This window comes from Scylla paramamosain, chromosome 21 (assembly GCF_035594125.1).
Source record: "Scylla paramamosain isolate STU-SP2022 chromosome 21, ASM3559412v1, whole genome shotgun sequence".
NCBI lineage: Eukaryota > Metazoa > Arthropoda > Malacostraca > Decapoda > Portunidae > Scylla > Scylla paramamosain.
In genome coordinates, this window is record NC_087171.1 from 10,318,267 (window position 1) to 10,344,008 (window position 25,742).

The 25,742-nt window shown below is 36.3% G+C and overlaps 1 protein-coding gene across 11 annotated transcripts in view; it reads right to left on the reverse strand.

Annotated features, from left to right (window-relative positions):
• LOC135110986 (1-phosphatidylinositol 3-phosphate 5-kinase-like) overlaps nucleotides 1-25,742 on the reverse strand; it is a 52,172-nt gene extending 26,430 nt beyond the window's left edge. For 4 of the 11 annotated variants that reach the window (XM_064023801.1, XM_064023797.1, XM_064023800.1 and 1 more), the window contains exons 1-20: nucleotides 25,591-25,742; nucleotides 23,160-23,337; nucleotides 20,066-20,217; nucleotides 19,591-19,746; nucleotides 18,916-19,105; nucleotides 18,195-18,462; nucleotides 15,655-15,894; nucleotides 15,233-15,456; nucleotides 14,464-14,623; nucleotides 14,044-14,212; nucleotides 13,299-13,405; nucleotides 10,695-10,856; nucleotides 10,034-10,235; nucleotides 9,708-9,812; nucleotides 7,636-8,842; nucleotides 6,503-6,707; nucleotides 4,028-4,274; nucleotides 3,124-3,299; nucleotides 542-656; nucleotides 200-346 (exon numbers count right to left, since the gene is read on the reverse strand). In XM_064023801.1, the coding sequence (XP_063879871.1) occupies nucleotides 200-346; nucleotides 542-656; nucleotides 3,124-3,299; nucleotides 4,028-4,274; nucleotides 6,503-6,707; nucleotides 7,636-8,842; nucleotides 9,708-9,812; nucleotides 10,034-10,235; nucleotides 10,695-10,856; nucleotides 13,299-13,405; nucleotides 14,044-14,212; nucleotides 14,464-14,623; nucleotides 15,233-15,456; nucleotides 15,655-15,894; nucleotides 18,195-18,462; nucleotides 18,916-19,105; nucleotides 19,591-19,746; nucleotides 20,066-20,217; nucleotides 23,160-23,277 (4,350 nt within the window). In that variant the 5' untranslated portion in view covers nucleotides 23,278-23,337; nucleotides 25,591-25,742. The other 7 variants (XM_064023798.1, XM_064023794.1, XM_064023795.1 and 4 more) reach the window with 7 other exon arrangements.

Here is a 25,742-nt window from a genome sequence, read left to right on the forward strand (position 1 = left end):
TTAACAAAGTTTCATTATATGCTTTAAGTTAATTATGAAATGTTCAAGATCCTAATCTACCAATGTAACATGAAAACTGTTGGTCCTCAAATTCTCAACATGCTTCTCAGGTCTATAAGCTCTATCAACTTTGCACTACATACTTATACAAAACAATCATCACACAACTAAGTGTTTTATTAAATACTGGTAATATTACCTGAATGCTTTCAATGTTTTCTCTGAATTTGCTGCGTTGACTGTTCTGGTGCTCACTGATTTCTATTATGAGAGGCTGCCAACGGCTGCCACATTCTGATATTAGAGTTGTCACTTTCTCAAGAATTGTAGAAAAAACTGAGTAGCCCTGGGAAAAGAAAATACTTCACTTACACCATTATCTTTTCAACAATAAAATCAACTATCACATTTCATATAACTCAAAAATGTATTTAATTCAAAGGAATTGTCTAGTCCAAGCACCTGTGAAAAATAAATATCATTCACATTTTGTACCAAAAGATTCTACTGCTCTACAAATTACTATTAAATACTAACTCACCTGCACTGCCACTCCCTTGATGAGTTCTACAATGGAGGCCTGACTAATGGGTGGATTGCAAAGCTTAATTTTGGATGGAGGGAGAGCAATTTCTCGTAGTATTATGGCATTATACCTGAAAACATTAGAAGTGTTAAGAGATTATCCAAATCAGGCTATATAATGCAAAATTAGCAACAACACTCATATTTGCCAAATATCACAAGTGTTATCATCCATGATAACAATCAATTGTCACAGTGTAATGTGCAAAAAATAATATATACAGGTATGGTATTTCCCTCTTCATCACTATTCATATCAATCAAAAAATGAATGAATAATAAACAAATACAAGGTGTAGTAAAAAAGTATCTGACCTTGAATTTGTTAGCACAATGTAATAATTTGTGAGCAAAATCCGCATGAGTATTAGGTGGCCATGTCTTTACTGAGCATGCGCAAAAATTTTTGTCTGTAGATGGCAATAGTTGCCCGCAGTGACAAGTTGAGTACAGACATTTGGAGTGTGCTATGCCATTTTTGTTTTTGAATCAAGATGACCAAGTGAACTGAGTAAACTGTATCAAATTCTGCCAAAAACTTGGCGGTATGCAAGCTCAGACTATCGAGAAGATTCAGAAGGCCTTTGGAGATGATGCTATGGGAAAAACACAAATAAAGGAGTGGTGCAATTGGTTCATAGCTGCACCTCTAAGGACAAAGAGCCACATTGTGGCAGACCATCAACTAGCAGAAACAACAAAATGATTGCAAAGGTTTGAGGAATAGTCTATGAAGACCATCATGTGACTATTGAGAAAATTGTTGCCAAAGTTGGAATCGGCCATGGATCAGTTCTTCAGTTAATTATACCAGAAGATTTGTTCTTGAAGAGGGTGTCAGCCAAATTCGTACCAAAGCTGCTGTCTGACCAGCAGAAAGAAAACAGGAAATCTCCCAGGATATGCTGGAGTGTGCTAGCCAAGATCAAAACTTCATGATCACTATCATCACTGGCAATGAGACATGGGTGTACGGCTAAGACTCTGAAATAAAATTGCAGTCACCCTAATGGAAGTATCCATCCTCACCACGACCAAAGAAAGCATGACAGAAGCCCAACAATATTAAACTGATGACCTGCTTTTTGACTACAGAGGTATTGTGCATCATGAATATGCACCACAAGGTCAGACAATTAACAAAGAATACTATCTGGGGGTTCTTTGCTGGCTTTGTGTAATTGTGCACCAAAAACAACCTGACCTGTGTCCAGCAAAGAACTGGCAACTCCACCATGACAACACACCCACTCATTCTGCCCATGTCATCAAAGCATTCCTCATCAAGCATAACATATCACTTGTTCATCAGGTTTCCTATTCCGAAGACTTGGCTCCATGTGACTTTTGGTTATTCCTAACTCAAAAATACACTCAAGGGAGACTTCAGTCAACACATGACATTATGCAGAATTTGACAGCACATCTCTACAGCATCCCAAAAAGTGACTTCCAGAAATGTTTCCAGCAGCAGTAGAAGTGTGTAGACTTCAAAGGCAAAGACTTTGAAGGAGACTAAATAAAAATTGTGAGTTTTTAATACTGCTTGTTTTTTGGCTACAGGTTGGATACTTTTTGAATACACCTCATGAATGCATACAAATAAATAAGTGATAACAGTCTTAGATCTACATATTTGGTCTACTTATAGTAAAATGTCCATACTTGTGATAACAGTCTTAGATCAAAATATTTGGTCTACTTATAGTAAAACCTACAGCTTTTAAGATCTTGAGTGGTAAGTAAATAGCATGTTACTTATTTATCATGGAGTTTTCCAATGCTGCAGAAATTTCAAATCTTCTAAAATAAATAGAACATGAAATCTGCACAATAATTGAGAGTAAATCAAACAAGATAAAAAAAAAAAATGTGGAGCAATGTGGCATGACAAAGACACAAAAGAAGGTACTGAGGTCTTGATGTGGCCTGTGGGAGAAGAAAAAATAGAGTAGTGTGGCATGACTCAAAGACACACAAGGAGGTACTGATGCCTTTAGGTAGCTTGTGGATTGGATAACATCACCTTGAGAGGGTGTATGACAGTCATTCTGTAATACCAGCAAGTCCTCATTCATATGAAAATGTATTTTACAGATGAGAGTTAGGAAATTGTACTGTTAAGTGCTTTTCTTTCCCATGGCATACCAACTGCAACTACATAAATGATTACTCCTCTTATCCTATCCAAAGATCAATCACTATGAGGTCTGAGCTCCTTCTGTAGGAGAATGACTGGCTGGGTGACCAGCAGACAAATGCTGGTAACACAAGAACTCAACTTGGTCTTTCAAAAGTTTACTTTAACAGGTACTGCATCCTTAACCAAGACCACTTAATTCAAGTCCATAAATCCTATTATCTCTGACTTTATAAAGTTATTCAATTCCAGAGAACATGAGCATTGCTCTATAAATTATCCCTGTCATAATTTTAGAAAATCAAGCAACAAATGAAGTATCACATAATAAAAATTAAGAAAATTTGGCTGAAATCCTATTGTGAGTACTTCAGTATGGAAAAGCAAAGGCTGATTACTTGAATACTGCAACATGGTTCTTGTAACCGAAGTACTGATAGTGGTCATGGTGCAATGAGTGGCAGCAACCAGGATTTCCTCGCCTTGTAAAGCTACCACCATAGAAACGCAGCTCCAGGTACTTGGCAAAGGACAAGGACCAGGTCTCCAGTGACATTGGCTGAACCGGAGTCACCTGGTAAAAGGAAATACATTTTGAGTTATCCACAGCAATCAAGAGCTTAGCCTTCATTATAATGTATCCAAGCAAAGACAGGTGGATTCAAACCATATTTTCATACTGAAATAGAACAATAACAATGACTGTTAAAAAAACAACTCTGAGAAGTTTCATATTCCCACAACACATGAAAGAAGCAGAGAGGAATGTTGGTTCTCCTGTCCAGTCATTCTCTTCTACATGTTTTGATGTTATTTTGGCCGGGAGAGATAGGCATGCAAACATTACCAGTATTTGTCATATTTTTGTTTTAGTGTAATGAATGCAGCTTCCCCAAATCACACTTGTACTGCCTCAAGAGTTCATTAGTTTAATGATCCTGTAATTATGCAGTGAGTGGCAAGGCACTGTTTCCTAGGTTTCTTCATTTTAAGATTTACAGTGCCTATATTGATGTAACCCTCTTTTTATGTATGATCTTAAAATGTAGAACTGCCAGGGTGAGGATGTAACATTTGTCTAACTTCTTCCATCTCTCCTTCCACTATCATAACTAACAATTACCACCATTTTCCTTTCTATGAAGCTATGACTCCCTAAAATCACAATATTTTTTACACTCTACCTAAGCTATATCATCAATTAGTAACAATGAAATATATTTGTATCCATAGTTACTAACATTTGTACTGATGATGCATACAAATTCAGATTTGAATCAAACTGAAAATGATAATCCCTACCTGTCTACAGACTTTACACCAGCTCCATACAAGGATTGAGCCAGTATTGGCCACATCCAGGTCAGTGTCAAGGTTTCGCAACACCACATCCACACAGCCGGTGTCATGCACAAACTTGCGGATGTGATCTAGCACAGGCACCGAGCACTGGCCTGAGGGGCAGGTGTACGTTGGGCTGAAGCAGTAGCGTTCCAGGAAGGCACCAAGAGGTATATCATTCCTTCCATAGAAGTCCATTGTCAGCACCCTGAAGGGAAAAAAATCAACAAGGAAATCATCAAAAAACTTAAATTAATAAAAGTAAGAAAATCTCGCTTGAAATACTCAGTTATCCGATTTCCCATACTGAGGTAAGTATTACTGGCTCAATTTAAACCTAAGTCAGAAATATATAAAATGAAACTAAGATATAAATCTAAATTATTTTTTTCTTATGTGGTTTGTTCTCCTTTAAATACAGAAATGCATGACCTGGCTGAAAAATTACAATACAGTAGGAAAAATGACAATGAACATAATTTGATCTAATATCATTTGATCTAATCATTTTTATAGCAAATGTGCATTATGGCAATTGAAGAACCTATGGGAAAAAAATTAATTGGTTCCAGGGAACCAGAAAATATGAAAAAATTTCACAATTAAAAAAACAAAATCAAAATGAGCACAGTTGCACTAGTGCATTTGAGGTAACACAACAAATATATGCAATAACCTCCTGAGTTTCACAGCCTAGTCCTAAATTCTTACCATCCTGAGTTTTGCGCATTATCACCCAGAGTCTCATGCTGCCTTGACAAGTATCGGTCATATTTACCTACTATCAATGTCACGTGTATACATACAATAAACCCCAATAAGTCAGAGCCATCTCTCTCTCTCTCTCTCTCTCTCTCTCTCTCTCTCTCTCTCTCTCTCTCTCTCTCTCTCTCTCTCTCTCTCTCTCTTCCTCTTGACCTTTTCCAGAGAACTCTCTCTCTCTCTCTCTCTGTGTGTGTGTGTGTGTGTGTGTGTGTGTGTGTGTGTGTGTGAAAGTAAGAACAACCCTAAGGATTGCTAAATAGAATGAGACTGACTGAGAATGAAAATGGAATTACTTATACAAGAGTGAGAAAGAGTGAGAAAAGATGAAGCAAAAATGACATAAAATGAATGAGGGGGAGAGAGAGAGGGAGAGTGAGGTATCACTCTCTAGTCCCTTATCTCTGACAGATAATGAGGGGAGGTGACAAGGAGGGAGGTTTGAGACAAGACAAAAGAAGGGAAAGGAAAGGAAAAAAGGGAGGGACAGGTAGTGGACAGAAGAGCAGCAGCTCGCACAGCTGGTGAGTTAGTCTTGCGAGTTTTAGTTTGTTATTCAAATTAAATTTTTGATTAAAATTTCAGTGCTTGCACTAATGGCAAGTTCATCTTGCCAGTTTTGGATCACTATTCCGATTAAATATTTATTAAAATTCCAGTGCTCAACTGAGTTGTGAGTTCGTTATGCCAGTTTGGGTTCATTATTCCGATTAAATATTTCTAAAGATTTCAGTGCATTATTTCTGTTGCATATTATAACGACTGTGTTACCTCGTACCCTACTGTAATTATATTCTCTGCAAAATGTCACAGTCTCCAAACACAAAGACACACAAACACATACACACACAGCAAGAGTAGACTATTCAGCAGAGGTGTAGTCACCAAAAACTAAGAACATGACCAACTTGAATAGATTGTGGTGAACAGCAACTAAAATACCATTAAGCCTGAGAAAGCTGCCATATTAAGAGAGATTGGAGACCCTTGCTATAGTGACTCTTTAACAGAGGAGATAGCAAGACGACTTAATTTCAGTGTATAGAGTAAGCAAATGGCTTGAGAAGCTGGACATCAAAGACTTTATTGTGAGGGATACAAGAGATACACGAGGCCATCAAAACAAAATGAAAATTCATCTTGGCCTCTAGGCCTTATTATTTTTGTTTTCTTTTTTTATGTAGGAAGGACACTGGCCAAGGGCAACAAAAATCTAATAAAAAAAATGCCCACTGAAATGCCAGTCCCATAAAAGGGTCAAAGCAGTGGTCAAAAATTGATGAATAAGTGTCTTGAAACCTCCCTCTTGAAGGAATTCAAGTCATAGGAAGGTGGAAGTACAGAAGCAGGCAGGGAGTTCCAGAGTTTACCAGAGAAAGGGATGAATGACTGAGAATACTGGTTAACTCTTGCGTTAGAGAGGTGGACAGAATAGGGGTGAGAGAAAGAAGAAAGTCTTGTGCAGCGAGGCCGCGGAAGGAGGGAAGGCATGCAGTTAGCAAGATCAGAAGACCAGTTAGCATGAAAATAGCAGTAGAAGATGGCTAGATATGCAACATTGCAGTGGTGAGAGAGAGGTTGAAGACAGTCAGTTAGAGGAGAGGAGTTGAATTTACTGTTACCCTGTTCCCATGCTATGACAAAACTCTTTAATATCATAAACAATGGACTCACCAAGGATTAACACAAAAGGCTGGAGGAGATCCCGATTCAGGCAACTGGGAATAGCTGCTGAAGAGAAGTGAGAGCCGCTGGTGATTAAAAGGATGAAGGGCATCCACACGACCATTTGCAGTAAGCATCAGAGCACTCTGTCCACTCCACAAACTGTTGCTATTTGCCTTACTGACATTGCTGCTTCCTCCTTCAGCATTCTGACCTGCATAGCAAGAAAACCACAACATAAACTCATAGCATCCACATCTCTTTTATCCATGGAGGTATGTACATGAACTTATGCATCCTGGCTTGAACATGAACAAGCATAAAAGGATGAAAGAGATGAGAAGAGGGAGGGCTGTTTAAGGAGGAAAAGTGGTTGAATTTCTAAAGTGTATGATAAAAAAAAAAAAATAATAATAAATAAATAAATAAATAAAAAATAACATAAGCAAGCGAGACTTGGATGTGGATTGCAAAGATTAAGAATTCCAGCAGTTGAGATAAGTTACTTGAGATGTGCCTTCAGTATGCAAAGAATGGATGATGAAAGCAATGAAAGAGTGTATGACAGATTTATTGCATCACGTTAACATGGGGAATAAAATGCAAAGTGGATGAAGTTAAAGGTAGCACACAAAGGTGGTTTTTACAAATGGAAATTATTGAAGAAAAAGAGATTTAACAATATAAACAAGTGTTGTAGATGCAAAGGTTCCATGAAGTGGGAGAACACAGTGCTGATATATGTGAAAGAAAAGGATAACAATAGAATAGGGAAATTTGTGCATACAAGGAAGAGATGCAAGGACAGGAATCAAATGAAAATTCCTTTCACAACCATTGCCTTGGGGGGGAGTTCTTAGAAATAAGCATCAAATATACCAAGATGGAAGAAAATTTTTGTACTACACATTATATACAAATGAAATAAATTATTATATGACAGAGCAGGATTCATTTTGTAAAGCAGATAGTTATTAGTTATTAGTAGCATTTTATGAACCACAGATACTTAATATTACTGAAAAATCTTGGCTGGAGAGAGCCTCATGCACTGACCTCTTAAAAATCAGTACACAGCAAGTTCCTATATGTAATGACATTTCATCAAACACACTAAAAGAATACATACAGTGTTAGCTTACCTGAAGTCACAGAAGGAAGACCCTCTACAATTACAAGACCATTGCTCGGTCTTTCCACAGAGATGTTCAGATACTCATTATATATAAAGTCACCTGCAGTGTCTTCACATCTGCAAATGTTTCTCATCTGGCCACCACGAGCTCTAAAATCTGCCAGCACAGCCTGAAAATTTTTATCTTGCACTCCATTTGTTAATTTAAGTTTAATAAAATTGTGCAAATCTTGAATTTTGATGTTATTACTATTTCCTGTATGTTTTGGTTCCATTTCTGAGAACTTTGGACGCCTCATGAGATTATCCTTTTCAAACTGCACAGAAAAATATAAATCCTTCTGGAAATACTTGCGAAGAAAACAGTTCTGTCCTACTTCAGATTCCAAATATGGAACACTGTACCGCAGGTATGGTGAGCAAGATAATATGGTCTCATCAACAGCCTTCCTGAAGCTGTTAGCAAGGGGCTGTTCTGTTAATGAGAATGATCCCTGAGGTGGCTCAAGGGGACTTTCTTGAGGAGAGGCACCTGAGTTAAGGTAGGAGTGCAAAGGATCACTGAAATCACTGACTGTTTGAGACACCTTGGCCCTTTCCAAAGCACCAGCTGTTGGTACTGGTACTCCACAAGAGGTATTTTCCAAATTTTTTTCCACATCCTCATCCTTTGAAATATCCATTACATGAGGGTATAAACATGAGTCCTTGTTATATGCAGAATTGTCTTCCAAGTTAGGATTTATTTCAATATCATTGTTTGGGGCAACAGAATCCTCCCCTAAACTTTGTATCTTTCCTGGAGCACTATCACAATCCTCAAAGACTTGATCCTCTAAATCAAAGCTCTCTGAGGGAAGAGGAGCAATATAGGTAAACTCATCTTTCAAAAAGGCACGTTCAAGTTTCCAATTGTATGCTGCATATATCATAAAGTTCATTATCTTCTTGACACGTTTTAATTCAGCATTTGAAGCACCACGAAGAATCACTGTACATCCTAGATGAGTGGCACATCCATCGAAGAACATCAATGTTTTTGATCTGCCTGGCCCACCAATTGGATATGATCGCAGGTAGAAGTTGTGGCACATTCCTAACGTTGGCCTTGTCAACTGAGCATCAATGGAGGAAACCACTTCAGCCTGTGTGCATCTGGCCACCCTTTCCATCACTGAGGGCTTAACATTCATAACCAGAGTGATACCATGGGCCTGTGGAAGAGAGATTGAGTTCTCAAATCAACAGAAATCTTTGGGCCAAAAAATTGTAAATGAACTTGGAAGACAAATCTGAGACAATAACTTTTAAGTTCCAGTGATTTTTTGAAAGTGGGTTATGTCACCTAAATTTATTTTTTATGTTATGAGAGCTTTTAAGATCTGTAAATTTTCCACCTTTCACTTAAAAACTGATCAAATGATAGCAAGGAAATTTGGAAAGGACCCAACAATTTTTTTTATATTTTTTTTTCTTAGGTCAATATCTTAAAAGACAGCCAAAAAAATACATTAGAAAAGAAAACTTTTTCCAACATTATTGGCTGGCTATTGGGAAATTACAAGAAATCAATGGGCCTTTGGAATTACAATTTTTGAAATGCCACTCCTGTCTGCAATTGCCTTTTGATCACATTTTTTTTTTTTTTTTACCCTAAGATTTTCACTTTGGTCAGTGGGCCAATTCAGTGCAAGAACTTTTGGGAACCACAGATTTGACTTTTCAAATGTTCTCCTCCAACATTAACAGGCTGGTTAAAAGGAAAGACACTAGAAGTTTATGGATTTCTTTTTTTTTCTTTCTCTCCAGCCAGTAAATTTTGTTTAGCTTCAATAAAGCTCCACCCCTGTCAGCTGAAATTCTTTTAGGTCACAAGAGCCTTTAACTAATGTAAAGTTTCCCCTATAATGACTGATTCTGCAGAATTTCAGAATCATCTTTAAGACCAAAAATTTTCAGCCATCTTTCTAAGATCCAAACCTCTAAAAAAAACAAAAGTTTATCAGAAAAGTTAATATAGCTAGTGATCATAAATAAAAACAAAATATAATATGTATCATCAAAAAACAAGAATCTTACCTGTAAATACTTTCTTGCTAGAAATGCAATGCTCTTCTCAACCAGAATGATACCTGGTTTGTAAGAGACAATTTTTGCCACAACATTCTGGAGGTAATTTGCTTCCTGAAATAAGAATTTAAAAAAAAATACAGTATGAATCAAGATACATTATTAATTACATATTAATTATATATTAATTACATATTAATTGAATTATACCAACAAACCTCAAAACCAGATTCACACCAAAAAGGATTTATTTATTTATTTTTTTTTTCTAACATAATAACACAAAGGCTTATTCATCCAGACATATTCATCTGATACTGCAAAACACAAATTACCTGAAGGAGAAGGTTGTCAAAGGAGAGCAGCTTGTTGTCATTGCCCCTCTGGTAATCTATGGTAGAGGCAACCAGCAGGATTTGAGGGTCTGTCAGTCTCACAGCCATAGACTTGTCAGCCACATTCTTAGTGCACACAGCTCCATTTAGTATCTGACAGTCACTTCTATTGCCTCCAGGAACTTTCTTAAACTGCACATACCTATCAAAAATCATGTAACAGTTATTCTACCCCAGTATACACCAATTCCTTCAACATTAAGATGTTTAAAACCCTAAGACACCAAGTGTCAAAAAATACACATTTGTACATGCACAACCCATGTTTTTTTTTTTTTACTCTTGAAAATTTTGAATTTAGAAATATTCCAAGATGCTAACACAAAAGCATGTGGCAAAAAAAAAATTATATATATATATATATATATATATATATATATATATATATATATATATATATATATATATATATATATATATATATATATATATATATATATATATATATATATATATATATATATATCTGATTAGGCACATTAAAATTTTTTTTTTTTTCACGTTTGAAACTTGACATTAACTTTTCACAACTGAAACTCATACCTTTTAATTCATACTAATATGAGATCATTACAACATATTATTACCACACTTGACTCACTGTCTGATGTCCATGTCATCACTGTCATTCCTCACATCTGGACGGATAATATCGGTGACTGTGTGGACAATAGGAAGGATCACATCAGCCCATGAGGGAGACAGACCTCCAGAGTCCAACAGCTGACACAACAGTGCTCTCTCATGAGATTCCCATAAAGAACTGAAAATAAACACATGCATGCAAAAATTCTGCATGAAATAAAGTGTGTGTATTTACCTAGTTGTGTTATACAGGAAGGGGAGCTACACTTGTGCTGTTCCATCTCTGTATCTACAAGTACTATCGTCCAACTTAGCCTTGAAATCATGAAGCGACCTTGCATGATCCACATCTATTTCCAAGATATTCCATGTCTATTCTTTAAGGAAAGCTGTTCTTTTTAATATCCCTTCTACAGATGGCCTTTTTCAACTACTTTCCATGTCTTCTTGAATCTCTTACATCCCATGTTATCAAATCCTGCTGGTCCACTTTTTTTAATCCATTCATCAGCCTATACACCACAATCAGGTCTCCTCTCTCCCTCTATTGTTCTAACGTCTGTAGATTCAAACTTCTCTTCTTCATATGATAAGTCTTGAAGACTTGGAACCAACTTTGCTGCTGACCTCTGAATCCCCTCTAATTTCTTTATATTCATTTTTGTACTTGGTGATCACATTATTGCTGTATATTCCAACCTAGGGCATATCATAGTTACAATTAGTTTCTTCATCATTTCCTCGTATAGATATTTGAATGCTACTTTTATGTTCCTCACAAGGTTGTAAATTTCACCCATAATCCAATTTATGTGTTTCTCTGGTGATAAATTACTGAATACAGTCACTCCCATGTTCTTTTCCAATGACATTTTCTTAATCTCTTCATTTTTCATTTTATAGTTGCCTAGTATTCTCTTTTTACTTTTCCCAAGTTTCATCACACTGCATTTTCTGATGTTAAGTTCCATTTCCCATCTATATCTCCATTCCCACATTGTGTTCAAATCCTGCTGTAGTGCTCGGCAATCTTCTTTCCTTCCCACCTTCCTAAGTAACTTAGCATCATCAGCAAACAAACTCACAGAACTGTTCACTCCTTCCATCATGTCACTCATATATACTGCAAACATTAATGGACCCAGTACTGACCCTTGTGGAAATCCAGTGATCATTTTCTCTAATTACCATTCTCATTTCTCTGTCCTTCAAAAAATCCTCCATCCACTTCAAAATCACTCCATCTAGACCTCCAATGTTTTTGATCTTCCATAGTAGTCTCTTATGTGGTACCTTATCAAATGCTTTCCATAGATTCAGATAAATTTCATCTGCCCAGCCATCTCTTTCTTATCCTATATCTATCACCCTCAAGTAGAAACATATCAAATTTGTTGTGCAAAATCTTCCTTCTCTAAAACCAAATTGCCTATCAGTCAATCTGTTCTTGTCTTCTAGATGCTTTATCCACCTATCTTTGATTATTCTTTCACAAATCTTAGTAAGCACACTTGTCAAGGACACTGGTCTACAATTCAATGCTTCTTCCTGACATACCCCCTTATGAATTAGAACAATAACTGCTCTTTTCCAGTCTGTTGGGACTTACCCTCAGCTAATGTGCTCATTATGATACTATGTATCTTCTCAGTCAACTGTTTGCTACTTTCCTTCAGGATCGAATCTGACACACCATCCGGCCCAGAGGCTTTTCTCACATCAAGACCTTCCAATATTTTTCTCATTTCTTGGACTATAACATATTTCTTCCATGGAGTCTACATGTTCTTCCACCCATTCATGTCCTCTAAGTTCATTCTATCTTGTAAACTCTGTCTGAAAAGTGTGTGTGTGTATGTTATTATTCACCTATGGTCATCTGCTGGTCACCCAGCCAGCCATTCTCCTACGGAAAGAGCCCAGAGTTCATACTGACCTCTAACTGACTGTCTTCAGCCTCTTTCTCATCGCTGCAATGTCGCATCTCATGCTATCTTCTACTACTACTTTCATGCCAACTGCTCTTCTGATCTTAACTGCATGCCTCTCCTCCTTCCATGGCCTTGCTGCACAAGACTTTCTTCTTTCTCTCACGCCTATTCTGTCCACCTCTCTAATCTATGAGTTAGCCAGTATTCTCAATCATTCATCCCTTTCTCTGATAAACTCTGGAACTCCCTGCCAGTTTCTCTATTTCCTCCTCCCTATAACTAGCTTCAAGAGGGAGGTTTCAAGACACTTATCCCATAATTTTTGACTACCACTTTCAACTCTGTTCAGAGACCAGCACCTCAGTGGGCCTTTTTTTTTTTACTACAGTTTTGTTGCCCTTGGGTGGTGCCCCTCCTACATAAAAAAAAATGTGATGCACAGTGCCTAATATCAAAATAATATGCAATGAGAGCTGAACCAAGAATCACACTATACTAAGACCATAGTTATTTTGAAATGACACACTTGCATATGTTTATATGAAAATGTCTTTCATAAATTTAGTCTTTTGCAGTCTTGAAAAATATATGCTAATTAGAAAATTATTCCCATCAATGGGGTGATTATACCTGCAGTAACAATAACAGCACAAACAAATGTTAAAAAAGAAGAGCATGTTTAGACTGACCTGAGCCTCTGTTTGATCAAGGCATCTTCTATATCCTGTGTGACATTATTTTTCTCCTGGTTTCCCAATCCTGTTTGAAGTTGGGCTCCATCATTGTCTCGTAGTGCCTATAAAGTCACAAAAGAAGACAAAATGAAGCATCTATTTTCATTTTATACTAGCTGCTCTATACACAGTCACATTTGATTTCCAGCTAGCATTATTAGATTAAAAATAAAGCCATGTCTTAATTCAATGAACTGTGATTGGGCAAATTGCTAAATTAATAGACCGAATCACCTAGTCCCCTTCAACTCTTCAAATGAGACCAACAATTTCAGTAGTGCCTGTTAGATGTTATGACAGGCAGGTAGCTGAACGGAAGTGGGGAAGACACATCAACATCAGGGTGTGGATAATACAGCAAATAAAAAATTTCATTGGGCAATATATTCCCCAAGGTGTCCCAGAACCTCAAATTATATCCTACAGCTTTAACACATTAGACAAGGCTTGGTTAGGTAAACAAGGAAGCATGTATGGAGCTTCCTGAAATGATGAGGATGCAGGTTAACAATGAGGTTACTGCTAGAGACAGCCTCTGTGACATGCATTAATTACCTAACCCATAAATATTAATTTACACAGCTTCCACATTTTCAGCTTTGTCAGTTTCTTCCATGTTACCTTAAGTAAAGCATTAAAATGTGGAACTTCTCATTCTCATGATCAAATCACTAACTGCTAAAATGTCCATATCATTCACCTGTAAAACTTCAGCCATCACAGCAGCAGGTGTTCCCAGGACATCTCCTGGTTGACTAAGCTGAGCACTGGCACTGAGCGCAGCAGACACTGTGGTTGAGTAAGGTGCTGAGTTAGCTTCTGGAGATGTCTTGCTGTCTACCTTGTCACTTCCCATGCTACTGTGTCTGCTAAAAAGAAAGAGAGAGAGAGAAAAAAAACAAAACAATAAACATTTAACTTGTCATCAAAGGAGTGTCAGTTTTCATTTTCAATGTGTCATGAACCAAAAATGTTTGGCAGGTACAAAGAACTGGTAGGACTATACCTTCCTGAAGGAAAGATTATGAGCTTGAACATTATTGTGACACCTGTTAAAATAAAGTTATATTATGGATAAAATAATTATGAAACATTTTAAAATAAAAGAGCTGCAATTCACCTGGTTGTGTTCTGTGGCTTTCTTATGGATACAACATGATCCTGCAGGTTGAAGTCCAAACAATAATTGGATGTGGATGATGTGATGGAGGTTGGAGTCTCTACGGTGTGTCCTGGCTCCTGGTATACAGATGGTCCACCAATAGACTCACTAGGACACTCTGAGGAAGTTTTGTGTACAAATTGTAATAAAGCACTTCAGGCACACTGGGTTCCTGAACAAAACCAAAAATAGAAAATATACAAAATGTAGTAAACTTCTCATGGAACATAATGTTTCTAACAACTAGATAGCAACTACAAAATCTGTATAGCAAGTTGTCTTACTTTTCAAGCTTTTCTTAATTAAATAAAGGTGATTTTACCTTTTGCCATTAACTGGCACTATATTAGCATCTCAATTGCTGCTAATATAACCGCAACAGATCTTTTGAACTTAGGGTAACTCTTATAACATCTATTGTCTTGTGAGATAGTTGCTTGCTGCCTTGTGGAATCCTACTATGGAGTTCTCAAAAACAGAGTTTAGGTAAACAGAATACAATATAATTGAAATTATTTTTTTAAATTCCTACATTTAAAATTGTACTGAATCAATATTAATCATTAACAATAAAATTGTTTTGATGGAGCATCAAACATTCTAAGCTGAGTCAACATACATTCTGAGTTGCATAAAAAAATTAATAAGACATGAAAAAAGTAAATCTATACAGGAAATGTGAGGAAGTACAGTAAACAGATGTACCTGACTTTATCAAAGTTCTTACCAGGATCTTCAGTGACACAAGGGATCTGCTTCACCCACAGGGGCTCTTGTCCAACTTCTTGTGAAGAAACTGAGTCCTCTTGGACAACCCTTTCCTGATCTCCACTGCCCTGACGTAAAGGACGGTACAATACATAGTCATCAACAAACACTTGTTCCAGCTGTGAGATGCACAAGATATATCCTGCTTCTAACAGGGCTTGTCCTATTGCTACTGCTGAAGCTCTGAAAATGTGAATAATTTGCATTAAAAATTCTTCCAGTTACCATCCTACAATAATACATACAGGTATGTTACAAAAAATTAGTAAAATCATATCATGGTACTTAAAATCCTGACCTTCAGCTCATCACAACTGAGCTTTATAATACAATACATTATAAAATGACACATTTGCATATGAAAAGACAAGATCAGCTTACTGGCTTGAGGCTTTGTCATTAACAAGTAGCCAGCGCACAAGATCCCTTCCAACAAAACAGTTATTGAAGGACTTGAGTCTGTGTCTGTGTGAGCCAAGTGGTAGTCCCCCTGTTGCTGCTGTCATCTGTGACCACAGAGAGTGCAGCTGGTGGGAGTCTTGGAGCAGCAACTGCCGTTCAGCAGTAATCTGGCCACTATCACGGTGAACTCCAAAAGCTTGCAATTCTCCACTGGCATACCTGAATATAAGTTACAGAAGCATACCTTTATGAAAAATTACAGTGGCAGTATGTGTACAGCATTAGGCATGATTCCTATTCACATTACATCTGGATGCAAAGTCAAAGGAAAGTATATGGTGTCAGTTCTGGTAAGAAAGAGTGAAAAAATAAAAAAAGATAAATAAAATAAAAAAATAATAATAAATCAATTTTAAAAATTATGAAAACCTGCACAGCTTGCTAGAAAGGCAATAAGCTATCAATATAAAGTAATTTCTCCCTATTTCTAAATTCATTTTGGCACATCACACAGAGATGCACAGTATAATAATCTGAGTGCCTCATGTTTCCCATCTGAACACTTCTTGGAGATGCTGTACAGTTGCTTGCCTTATTTCTGCGGTATATAGCAGAATCTCTAGTTTAATATAAGTCACAGTCAATATATATATATGATCAAGAGACAAAATATACAAACCACAGCTTCCAAGTAAATTTCCTTGAAAGACATCAACAAATTAATATCTTATTACCAATCAGCTGGTGAGAAGATATGCTGAAATGTTATTTGCACTGCCATAACAGAGTCATACAGACAAGCTAAAATGCTGTTAGCACTGCCACAACAGATGCTGAAATAATGTTAGCACTGTCATAAGACAATCATACAAATAAGATGAAATTATATTAGCACTACTAAACTACATTCATACTGAATTAGAATTTTGTTAGCACTCTCACAACACAATAATACACCTACTCCCTGAACATGAACATTGTATGTGCTACTTTGAAATATGCAATACAATATTTCCTCTGTTTTGCTGGTAAACAAGTTTATTGGATGGACCAAGTATGGCCACCCACCAAACACAGCAAAAAAGAGGAAGTGCAGTACCTAGCATCTTCCAGTTCATAAAACAAAACAAAAAATAAATAAATAAATAATAAATAAATAAATAAATAAATAAATACCAACCATATACCAATTATTATGTCACCACCATAGCTGATTATCACTGACAGAAATATAGAGCAACAGAACTTTCTAGGCAAAATCGTCTGCAATTCTTGTGACTGCCAGAGAAGGTAGCCACTTCATATACTTGTTGACCCTCACCAAAGATAAAGGTGGTGAATATAACAAGTTTCAATTCAAGGAGAATAAAGATAACAGTATAGATAAGGACATGAGAGGGAGGCAAATGCAAGAGATAGAGTTGAAGGGCAAGGAGTGAAGTGTTGCAGTAAGCCTCTGCCAGAACCCCAAACAACTACATCACACGATGCAACACTTGTGTTTCTTTAAAGTGCATTTTTTTTTATAGTGTGTTAAAGTATGATTCCACATCATTGCTTTGATTTATAATGTTTATGATTAGTGAACTTAATGTCAATTTTTATAGGTAAAGAGTAGTTGAAATAATTTTCCACACAGCAAGATTCTCTTAATTGGATACCTGACTAAGAGTCTCAAGGCACATGGTTTTGCTAAATAATTCTGTGGATTTAGACTGCTGTATTTTCTAATCTCACATCACATATGTATTGCGGTCACAATTGTTTCTTTTACATATTTTTATTCCTTGGTTGTAGGTATCACAAACAATATTTCTTTCACATGAACAGATACTTACAGTCCTGATGAGGAATGCAAATGCTGTAAAGTCATAATAACAAAGGCACTAAATGGTGAGCAGCAATTTCATTTGCTCCTCACAGATATGGACTTTTTTTCAGAAACAATTTACAGAATAGTGGTATTTGTCATTACTCCATTATAGGCAATAACACAAGACAGCCAAAGCTGCTTTATAATGGTTGTAGAATTACATTCATAAGGTTATGGCCAAATATTACCAAGAACACTAGATGATTTGCTGTCACATTAAATCTTTTCCATCCTGGTTAAGTTTATCTCAGCTATATTTGGAAACATGAACTTTGCTGCTGCTTAGTGTAAGGGTTATTCCACATACAAAATCTTTCATATTGTAGATACATAATCAAGTACTTATAATACCAAACTTGTGAATTAAAATAATTTCTCTACCCAAGTGCATGCTGCAATTATACCATCACACCATGTATTTTTCTTACATTCATTATTTGTTAAAAGTAGCCAATATTTTTGTGTTCAACAATGAAAGAAAGCTTTAACTTTGAGCATCATCATTTCTGAGTTACTTTTCCTGTAATATTTCTTTTGTTAAAATGGTATTTCACTATTCTCAATCTTGCTTCTACCTGTGCACAAGAAAAAAGTAGAATTCAGTCATTACAAATTAATAACATAATTAAGGAATGCACTAACATACCTGGTTCTTCCAACATATTTTTCTTCCTGGAATCCAAGAGAATGCCTCCTTCGATGATGTCCTCTTGGTGTAGTTAAAGGTGTGTTTAAAGCAGAAGAGGTGTATAATGCTGATTCATGAATACCTGCACCTGAAAACTGGCTGAGCAGAGGAGGCAAGAGCTCCTCCTGAAGAGACCGGAGGTCTGCGAGTACATCAGCAGCCAAGTTGCTGGATTGAAGGTAAGACAGAACTACTTTACAGCAGTAGGTGCACACTCGCAATTCACCTGTGGGGCATAAAATTTACATCTGAAACAAAACTTTATATTTTGAGATGTAAATATGGCATGAAAATCCTCAGAAGAAATTAAAAGCCAATTTCCAAAATAAAACTAAATAAGATATTAAGGTAACATGGTACTCTAAATAAAGAAACCTTTATACACAAAGTTTGAATAAAGGAGAAGAGGGACCAGTGCCTGATCTAACATAATAAGGCATCATCAGAAAACAAAACAAAAATACAATCATAGATGGAGAAATCTGGGATTGAAAGTGTACACATTGTGTGTTATGGAGAAATGGAGAATTGATAGTGAACATTGTATGTTATATAAAAGTGAGGAGTTGATAATGTACACTAAGTTATTGGCAAAAATATACAGACATACTAAATCACAGCTTCCAAATATAATTAAATATACTGTAATATTTATGTAATAAGCTAACTAATCACTTACCAGTATATCCAATGATTTTCCCTGGTATCATGCTATTACAACATCTTGAACAGAATATCTGGCCACACACTCTACAGTGGTGCCTTCTACGAAATGTAGTGAACTTTTCCTCGCACTCGTAGCATTCCCGACTCACACTGTCTGGCAGCCAGTACTGCTTGAAGTCTGAGTCCTTATACTGTTGTGGAGTCTGAAATTTTTAAAAATATGTCTACTCCAATGAAGAAAACAAACAAAGACCATGTTCAATTTACAATCAGGTTATTGTTTTTTTCCCATATTATGAGGAAATGCCATATTGCTTTAGTTTTCAATACACAGTCACAAGAAACGAGTAAAATCTTTTAGTCAAACAATTCAACAGGACCAACAAAGATTGTACTAAATGATTCCATGCATATGTACATATATCATAATATAAATCTAGATTTAACTTCATAGTGCAACAGATAATACAAAAAAATTAGCACCAAGATTTCCTAGCATCAACTAAGTAATTTTTATGGCCCATAGATTATGCATAACACATCTCACAAGGTATGCCAAAATGCTGTCAAGGTACTCTAGTCAGGCTTTAAGTCACTCCCAAATGCTATTAAGTGTGAACTGTGGTTGGTACCTGCTCAACTCTGGATTCCACACACTCAAAAAGACATGAGCTACAGAACTACTCACAGATCCACGGTTGTCCAGAATGTTTCTTATCCTGGTGAGTACATTAGGGAGTGTTCGGTCATGGTGAGACGAGGCTGCTGCACCAGACTTGCTACCAAGAGAGGACTCTTGGGAGGAAGCAGATGCATCTCTCATATGACTTGCCTCACTCACATCCTAGAAATGGCATGTGAGCATTTTAATGCATGTAAATTCTAAAAACAATCAAGTAAATTATTGACAACAGAATTTACAACCAGATTCTGAATTAGAAATTTGAAGCAAGATATTACTCCTAATACCATAAAAAGCTCAAATTACTCTAGCAGTTAATGCAAGTTGTTCTTGTTTTTTTTTTTTTACGGATAAGGAATAAAACCTATTTTGGCAACTTGAAATGGGTAACTAAGCTCGTATAGAAGACAAAACACACAAGCTTCATGATCACAGGAACAGTTACTGAAGGGAACAATGCCAATTAATGATGACTCAATACCTTTTCTAGCCAACTTGGCCCTCCATCACTGTGATTATCTGAACATTGCAGAGACAGCTGGTCAGATCCACTCCTGTTCCTGGACTGATCATGGTGAGTCTGCTTCTGCTGTTCTGAGGGACTGCTAGATTTGGATGGTGTCCCTGATCCTCCTGTATTTTGCATGTAACATTTCTCAGATACATTGCACAAGACAAGGAGTTAAGTCACAGCACAGCAGTTTTCCTCCAAGGTTGACTCTGAGCAACACATCCATATTGGCTTACACTGTTAATGGCAACACAAGCAAAACTGCTTTGATAGACTACAAATTTTTTTTAAAGTATAATACTGAGCAACAACTATAACAAAGACATGTAGAAGTTAAAAGCATGAGGGAAAATCTCACACAGTTAATGCATTAGTGCAATACAATTCCCACACATCAAACTCAATAAAAATAACACTCTATTCTCCTTAAGACAGATTCTACTTTTTCGTGATGGTAAAGCAGACAAAAGTGGTGAAGATTTTTTTCTTGTTCGGGAATCGTATATGATAATGATAAGGCACACCAAATTTTGGTTGAGTAGTAAGTACCACTACAATCAAAGTAAAAAACATCCCATTACCTTGCAAAAGTACATGTAATCTATATTTGTTCTGATGCCTATTCTTCCAAAGTCATCAAGGTATGCCTGAACTGAAGGACTTCCACTTGCTTCCTGCAGCTCCCTTTCTATCAGAAATTCAAACCCTACCTTTCCAATCCACAAAAATGTTTTCTTATCTCCACCTTGCTTTCTTTCTTGCCTCTTAACTACTTCATCCTTAAATATATTGACTTTTTGGTGACATAAAACAACCTTACCTGTATTCTGTAATTTTTCAAATGGGATTTAATCATAAATCATATCACATGTTCTCAACAAATTACTCCATCTGTCACCATTAAACTAATTATGTGTACTTAGGGAGTTATATATCTGTCAGCAATGTGTCCGAGCTATGCCTCTCCACATGATACTGTCCAAATATTCATGTGATATACATCTGTGTATACAGAATATTAAGCCCTTGAAAAGAGGGGTAACTGAGACAAGACACCCAGTCAAAGATGCATTCCCTTACATCTTGACTTCCAAGCCTTTAGCAAGTGAACACCAATCCTAACCAACCTCACTGTATGAGGATCAGCTGCACAAGTCACCCGAATCTTTTCAGTACCAGGAACCAGCAATAGAACTGACCTATTCCTACTGCAGCATAACAGATCCATCCTCTTTCCTATATCTGATCTGATTGCTGATAAGACTTTAATAAATAAATAAATAAATAAATAAATAAATAAATAAATAAAATATATATATATATATATATATATATATATATATATATATATATATATATATATATATATATATATATATATATATATATATATATATATATATATATATATATATATATATATATATATATATATATATATATATATATAATTTGAAAATGTCATAAATTTTGAAATGTCTTTTTTGGCATGAAATCTCCAATCATTCAAGAATAGTATGACAAGGTGAATATGACTGTGCAATGCTCCATTATGATAAAAAAAAAAAATATCTCTCAACTATCTCTCCTTACAAGTTGCTCTCAGCTTCCCTTTCTTACCAGACATTCACCAGACATTCACATTGTGAAAATTCTTCTACATGGACAGCAGAATGCTTAAGAAGCTTATTATACAAGAAAAGCCAAAACTGCAAAGGCAGCAGTAAGAAAACTGGAGAAGGATGAAGAGAATAAAAAAAGGATAGAGAAAATACAACTGTTCAGTATCAAACATAAAAAAAATAAATAAAATAAAGGAGTAAACTTGAAAAAAAAAAAAAAAAAACATAGATAATACTAGTTGTGTGAAAAAAAAGAAACAACTGAGAAGAGAACAAAGCAGAGCCATGAAAGGAGCAATGGTACACATCTACTGTTCACTAATATCCATACATGCAACACCACCTCTCTCAACCATTTGTGCTGAAAAGCTAAATGCAAGTTTTCTTTTTGACAGAAATGTAGGAAGACAAGGAAAGGTACATAATGAATCCCCCAAATATATGGTTTCATTACAGTGCTGAATACTGTGCTAAAATTTTGTATTAGAACAATATGAAATACAATTGGCCTCTAATTTACCATAAATTTAACAGAATTGCATACAAGTAAGCAGACACCACATCTCCCTGCTGTAGTTTGTATTTTATTTGAATTATTGCTGCCACGCAGTCCTCCTTTTATTTTGTTAAGTGCAACCTTACCTTTACTATAACACTTCCCTGTGTATGCAAACTGGTCTAGAACTCAGCAGTTTTAGTGCAGTGCACACATTCAATTGAACACACCATACATAATCATAAGCGAATGCCATTCAAAAGTGCCTCAACACAGTATAAACAGTCAAAAACAAAAGTTGTCATGAATTTTGGTTAAAACATCTGGGCTAACCTTACAGTGCTGTCTGCTGTGTCATACAAGCAGTTGGTAGCACTGCCATACAGGCTTCAATACTCACCACAATTCACACATCATAATAATTTGTATCCTTGCAAGTATGTCATTCTTTGATATATTCAATGTGTTTTGAAACCACTCCACTCTTTTAAGCAATGTTTGAAGCACATATGGGTTTCAATATATTTGCTGAATTGTAAGACTTTCTAATATGAATACAGAATACTGGAGAAGTCCACAGGTGAAGCAGCCCTCTATCCAATAAGAATCAAATAGTTCCTTGGTTTGCTTTAGCCATTATCTCATCAGCAGCAGATATGAAGCTTTGAACCCTCATCTGAACAGTAGTTTGAGGGATTCAGGCTTGCTGATCAATCAATAGTTTGTAAATGTGTTCTGGTTCTCATAATGTTTCTAGAATTACATTTCATATTCAGACAAAACCTTGACATAAATTTTGCTTTTGACTGTACACCACACTGAGGAAATTATACTTTTAGCTGGAAAAGATCAAAATAATGAGAACTTCTAAAATAAGATAACTAGTATTAATGTTTTAGCATGGACTATATTTACAGACAAATTTAAAACAAAAAACATTTCTCACCTCGAACTGCTCTTTGGAACAACTTAGATAAAGAGAATCCATATCCTTGTGGTTTTTCATCTGGTGTTAGTGGACCAAATTCAGTCAGGCCAGTTGGAGAATCAATCGGTCGACTCATTTCTCATAACATTATCCACTGAGTTTTAGTGATCCCCCATCTCAACACAAATACTGAATTCTGGAGAAGGAAAATTTACCTATGTAGCATTGCAAGTTTCTACAATACATTACAAACAATAAAATAGATCAATTCCAAGTTCTGCAGCAATGATTTCCCAACAAGTGTAAGTGCCTGCCTGTGAAAGTGCACACTGCCCCACCAGTATTTATGATCTCACTGTCCATGAATTTGTGTAGTCATGGAGCCACAAAGGAAGGTTTATAGCATCCTTTCAAGCATTTGCAGTCCATCCATGGACTAGCAACACCACCATGAATAGTAATCAACTAAGCATCAGTCAGCTAAACAGCAAAGTGTACTGCAATCTACGTAAGCTTCTAATTAATCATCAACATCTTTGCTTACTGCTGGGAACTTAGCAAGACTGTTAATTTGTAGTTATTGGGAACTTAGCAAGACTTAATTTGCAGCTAATGGGAACTTAGTGAAACTTAATTTGCAGCTGTTGGGAACTTAGTGAGATTGTTAATTTGAAGCTGGAAGACTGTTACATGGCAGCTATATGGTCAGCAGGAAAGAAATCAACACAATCTACAAATTCCAAGGCTATAGTAATAGTTTCATTTTCTGGATTTCAAGGTTATATGGCAAAAAAAAAAAAACCCAACAACCTTGCATGTGTCGACTTCAAAAGGCAACTCACAGTAACCACCACCCAGAACTTGAGGGAGGATGCAAGGTTAAGGTGTGCTCCCCTTTCTTACTCTTGATATTACTTGAATCTTGCTAAACTTAGATTTTTTTCATGCAGTAAAGTGCATCCCAATAAACTGCAGACATGAGAAATTTGTTTTCTTGCGCTACAAAATTAATTCCACCAAGCTAAACATAAAAAATACTGATGAGCTATGACTGATTAACAATTCAGCACTGACTATTCCAGAATATTTGGAATCAAGGACAGCCACTTATAATGTGAAGAAAGTTGCTGCAGTGCTTGGGTCAGCCGCAAGTCTAGAGAGAAAACAGGAAACATGAAGGGAAAGATAAATCTTACATCCTTCCACTAGCAATGGTAGCCTTTATTATCAGTTGTCTTTTAAATTTGACATTTGTTAAGGAATGAAGAATTTGCCAAATTAACTTAGTACTAAAGGGTCAGGTTTTGCAGAATGTGTTAATTTCTTCTGCATTGACTGCATTTAGCTTTCCCAGTTTTGATATCTGCATATTCTTAGAAGCTTAATGAGATAAGTTGAGGACATCTTGGAACAGTTATAGTTTTGCAACCAAACTGTCACGATCATACAAAATGCATCAGATCCTATCTAAAAAGTCTTACCTAAATTGAGATATTATGAAGCTGTAAAAGCCTAACTATATCCTCACATTGCTGTAGCCATGAGAGGGCATCTGTACAGGCTGAAGAAACAGTAAAAATAAGCATGTACACCAAAAAATATAGCAGGGCTGGACTGTGGGTGGGGCTACATATGATCATTAATTATTAAAAGGTAAGAAAAAAATTTATATATATATATATATATATATATATATATATATATATATATATATATATATATATATATATATATATATATATATAACTACACAGACAAAGTTGGTTTCAAGTCCTTACTCCTCAAGAATTATCCTGGCCTTGAACACGATGTCTGAGGTCCATATTCTTAAACTCTTAGTTCTCTCATGATGGCTATTTTTAAGAGCCACAGAGATGATTAGTCATGTTCTCATTAAGATTTTTTTTTCCAATTGATGATGCTGAATCCATGTTAACTAATCACTGAAATCATGAAAACACTTTCGAAAAACACCAATAGAGACCACTACTGACAGTTAAAAGTAGATAAAATACGATGAAAATTATTTGAAATACAGACTGAAAATATATATTTCAATCTAACAATCAGTTATACTGCTTAAAGAATAACTTCTGCCACAAACCATAACGGTTTAATGGACCTAATTACACACATACACAACTTCATGTAAACAATAGCCAGTTATCATACAGTGCAAACAAGACTCATAATAATAATAAATAATATACCAAACCTTCCCCTTGTCTGTCATCTGCGGGCCTGAGTGGTGTGTACGTGTGTGCCACCTGGAAGCGAGTACCTTGATGTGTGGTGATAGAGACTGGAACCTCCAGTGGTGGTCACCTGGCACAGGACACAAACAATGCAATGGTCACCACACTAACCACCGCTTGTCACACCACTGCACACCGCCACGCCCTCTACCACCACTGCCTGGGACTGGAAAGCATTTCAGACATTCACTCACCATCAACTAAGGGTAGGAAACGACGGTGCAGCGGCAACTGACACCTGAGCTGGTAATTAAGGAAAGGAGGGGGCGGGCCGAGTGTACCAGAGCGGCCTTCACTGTCACCGCCCTCGCTGCCGCAACGGAGCACTATACTGTGGTAGCTGCGA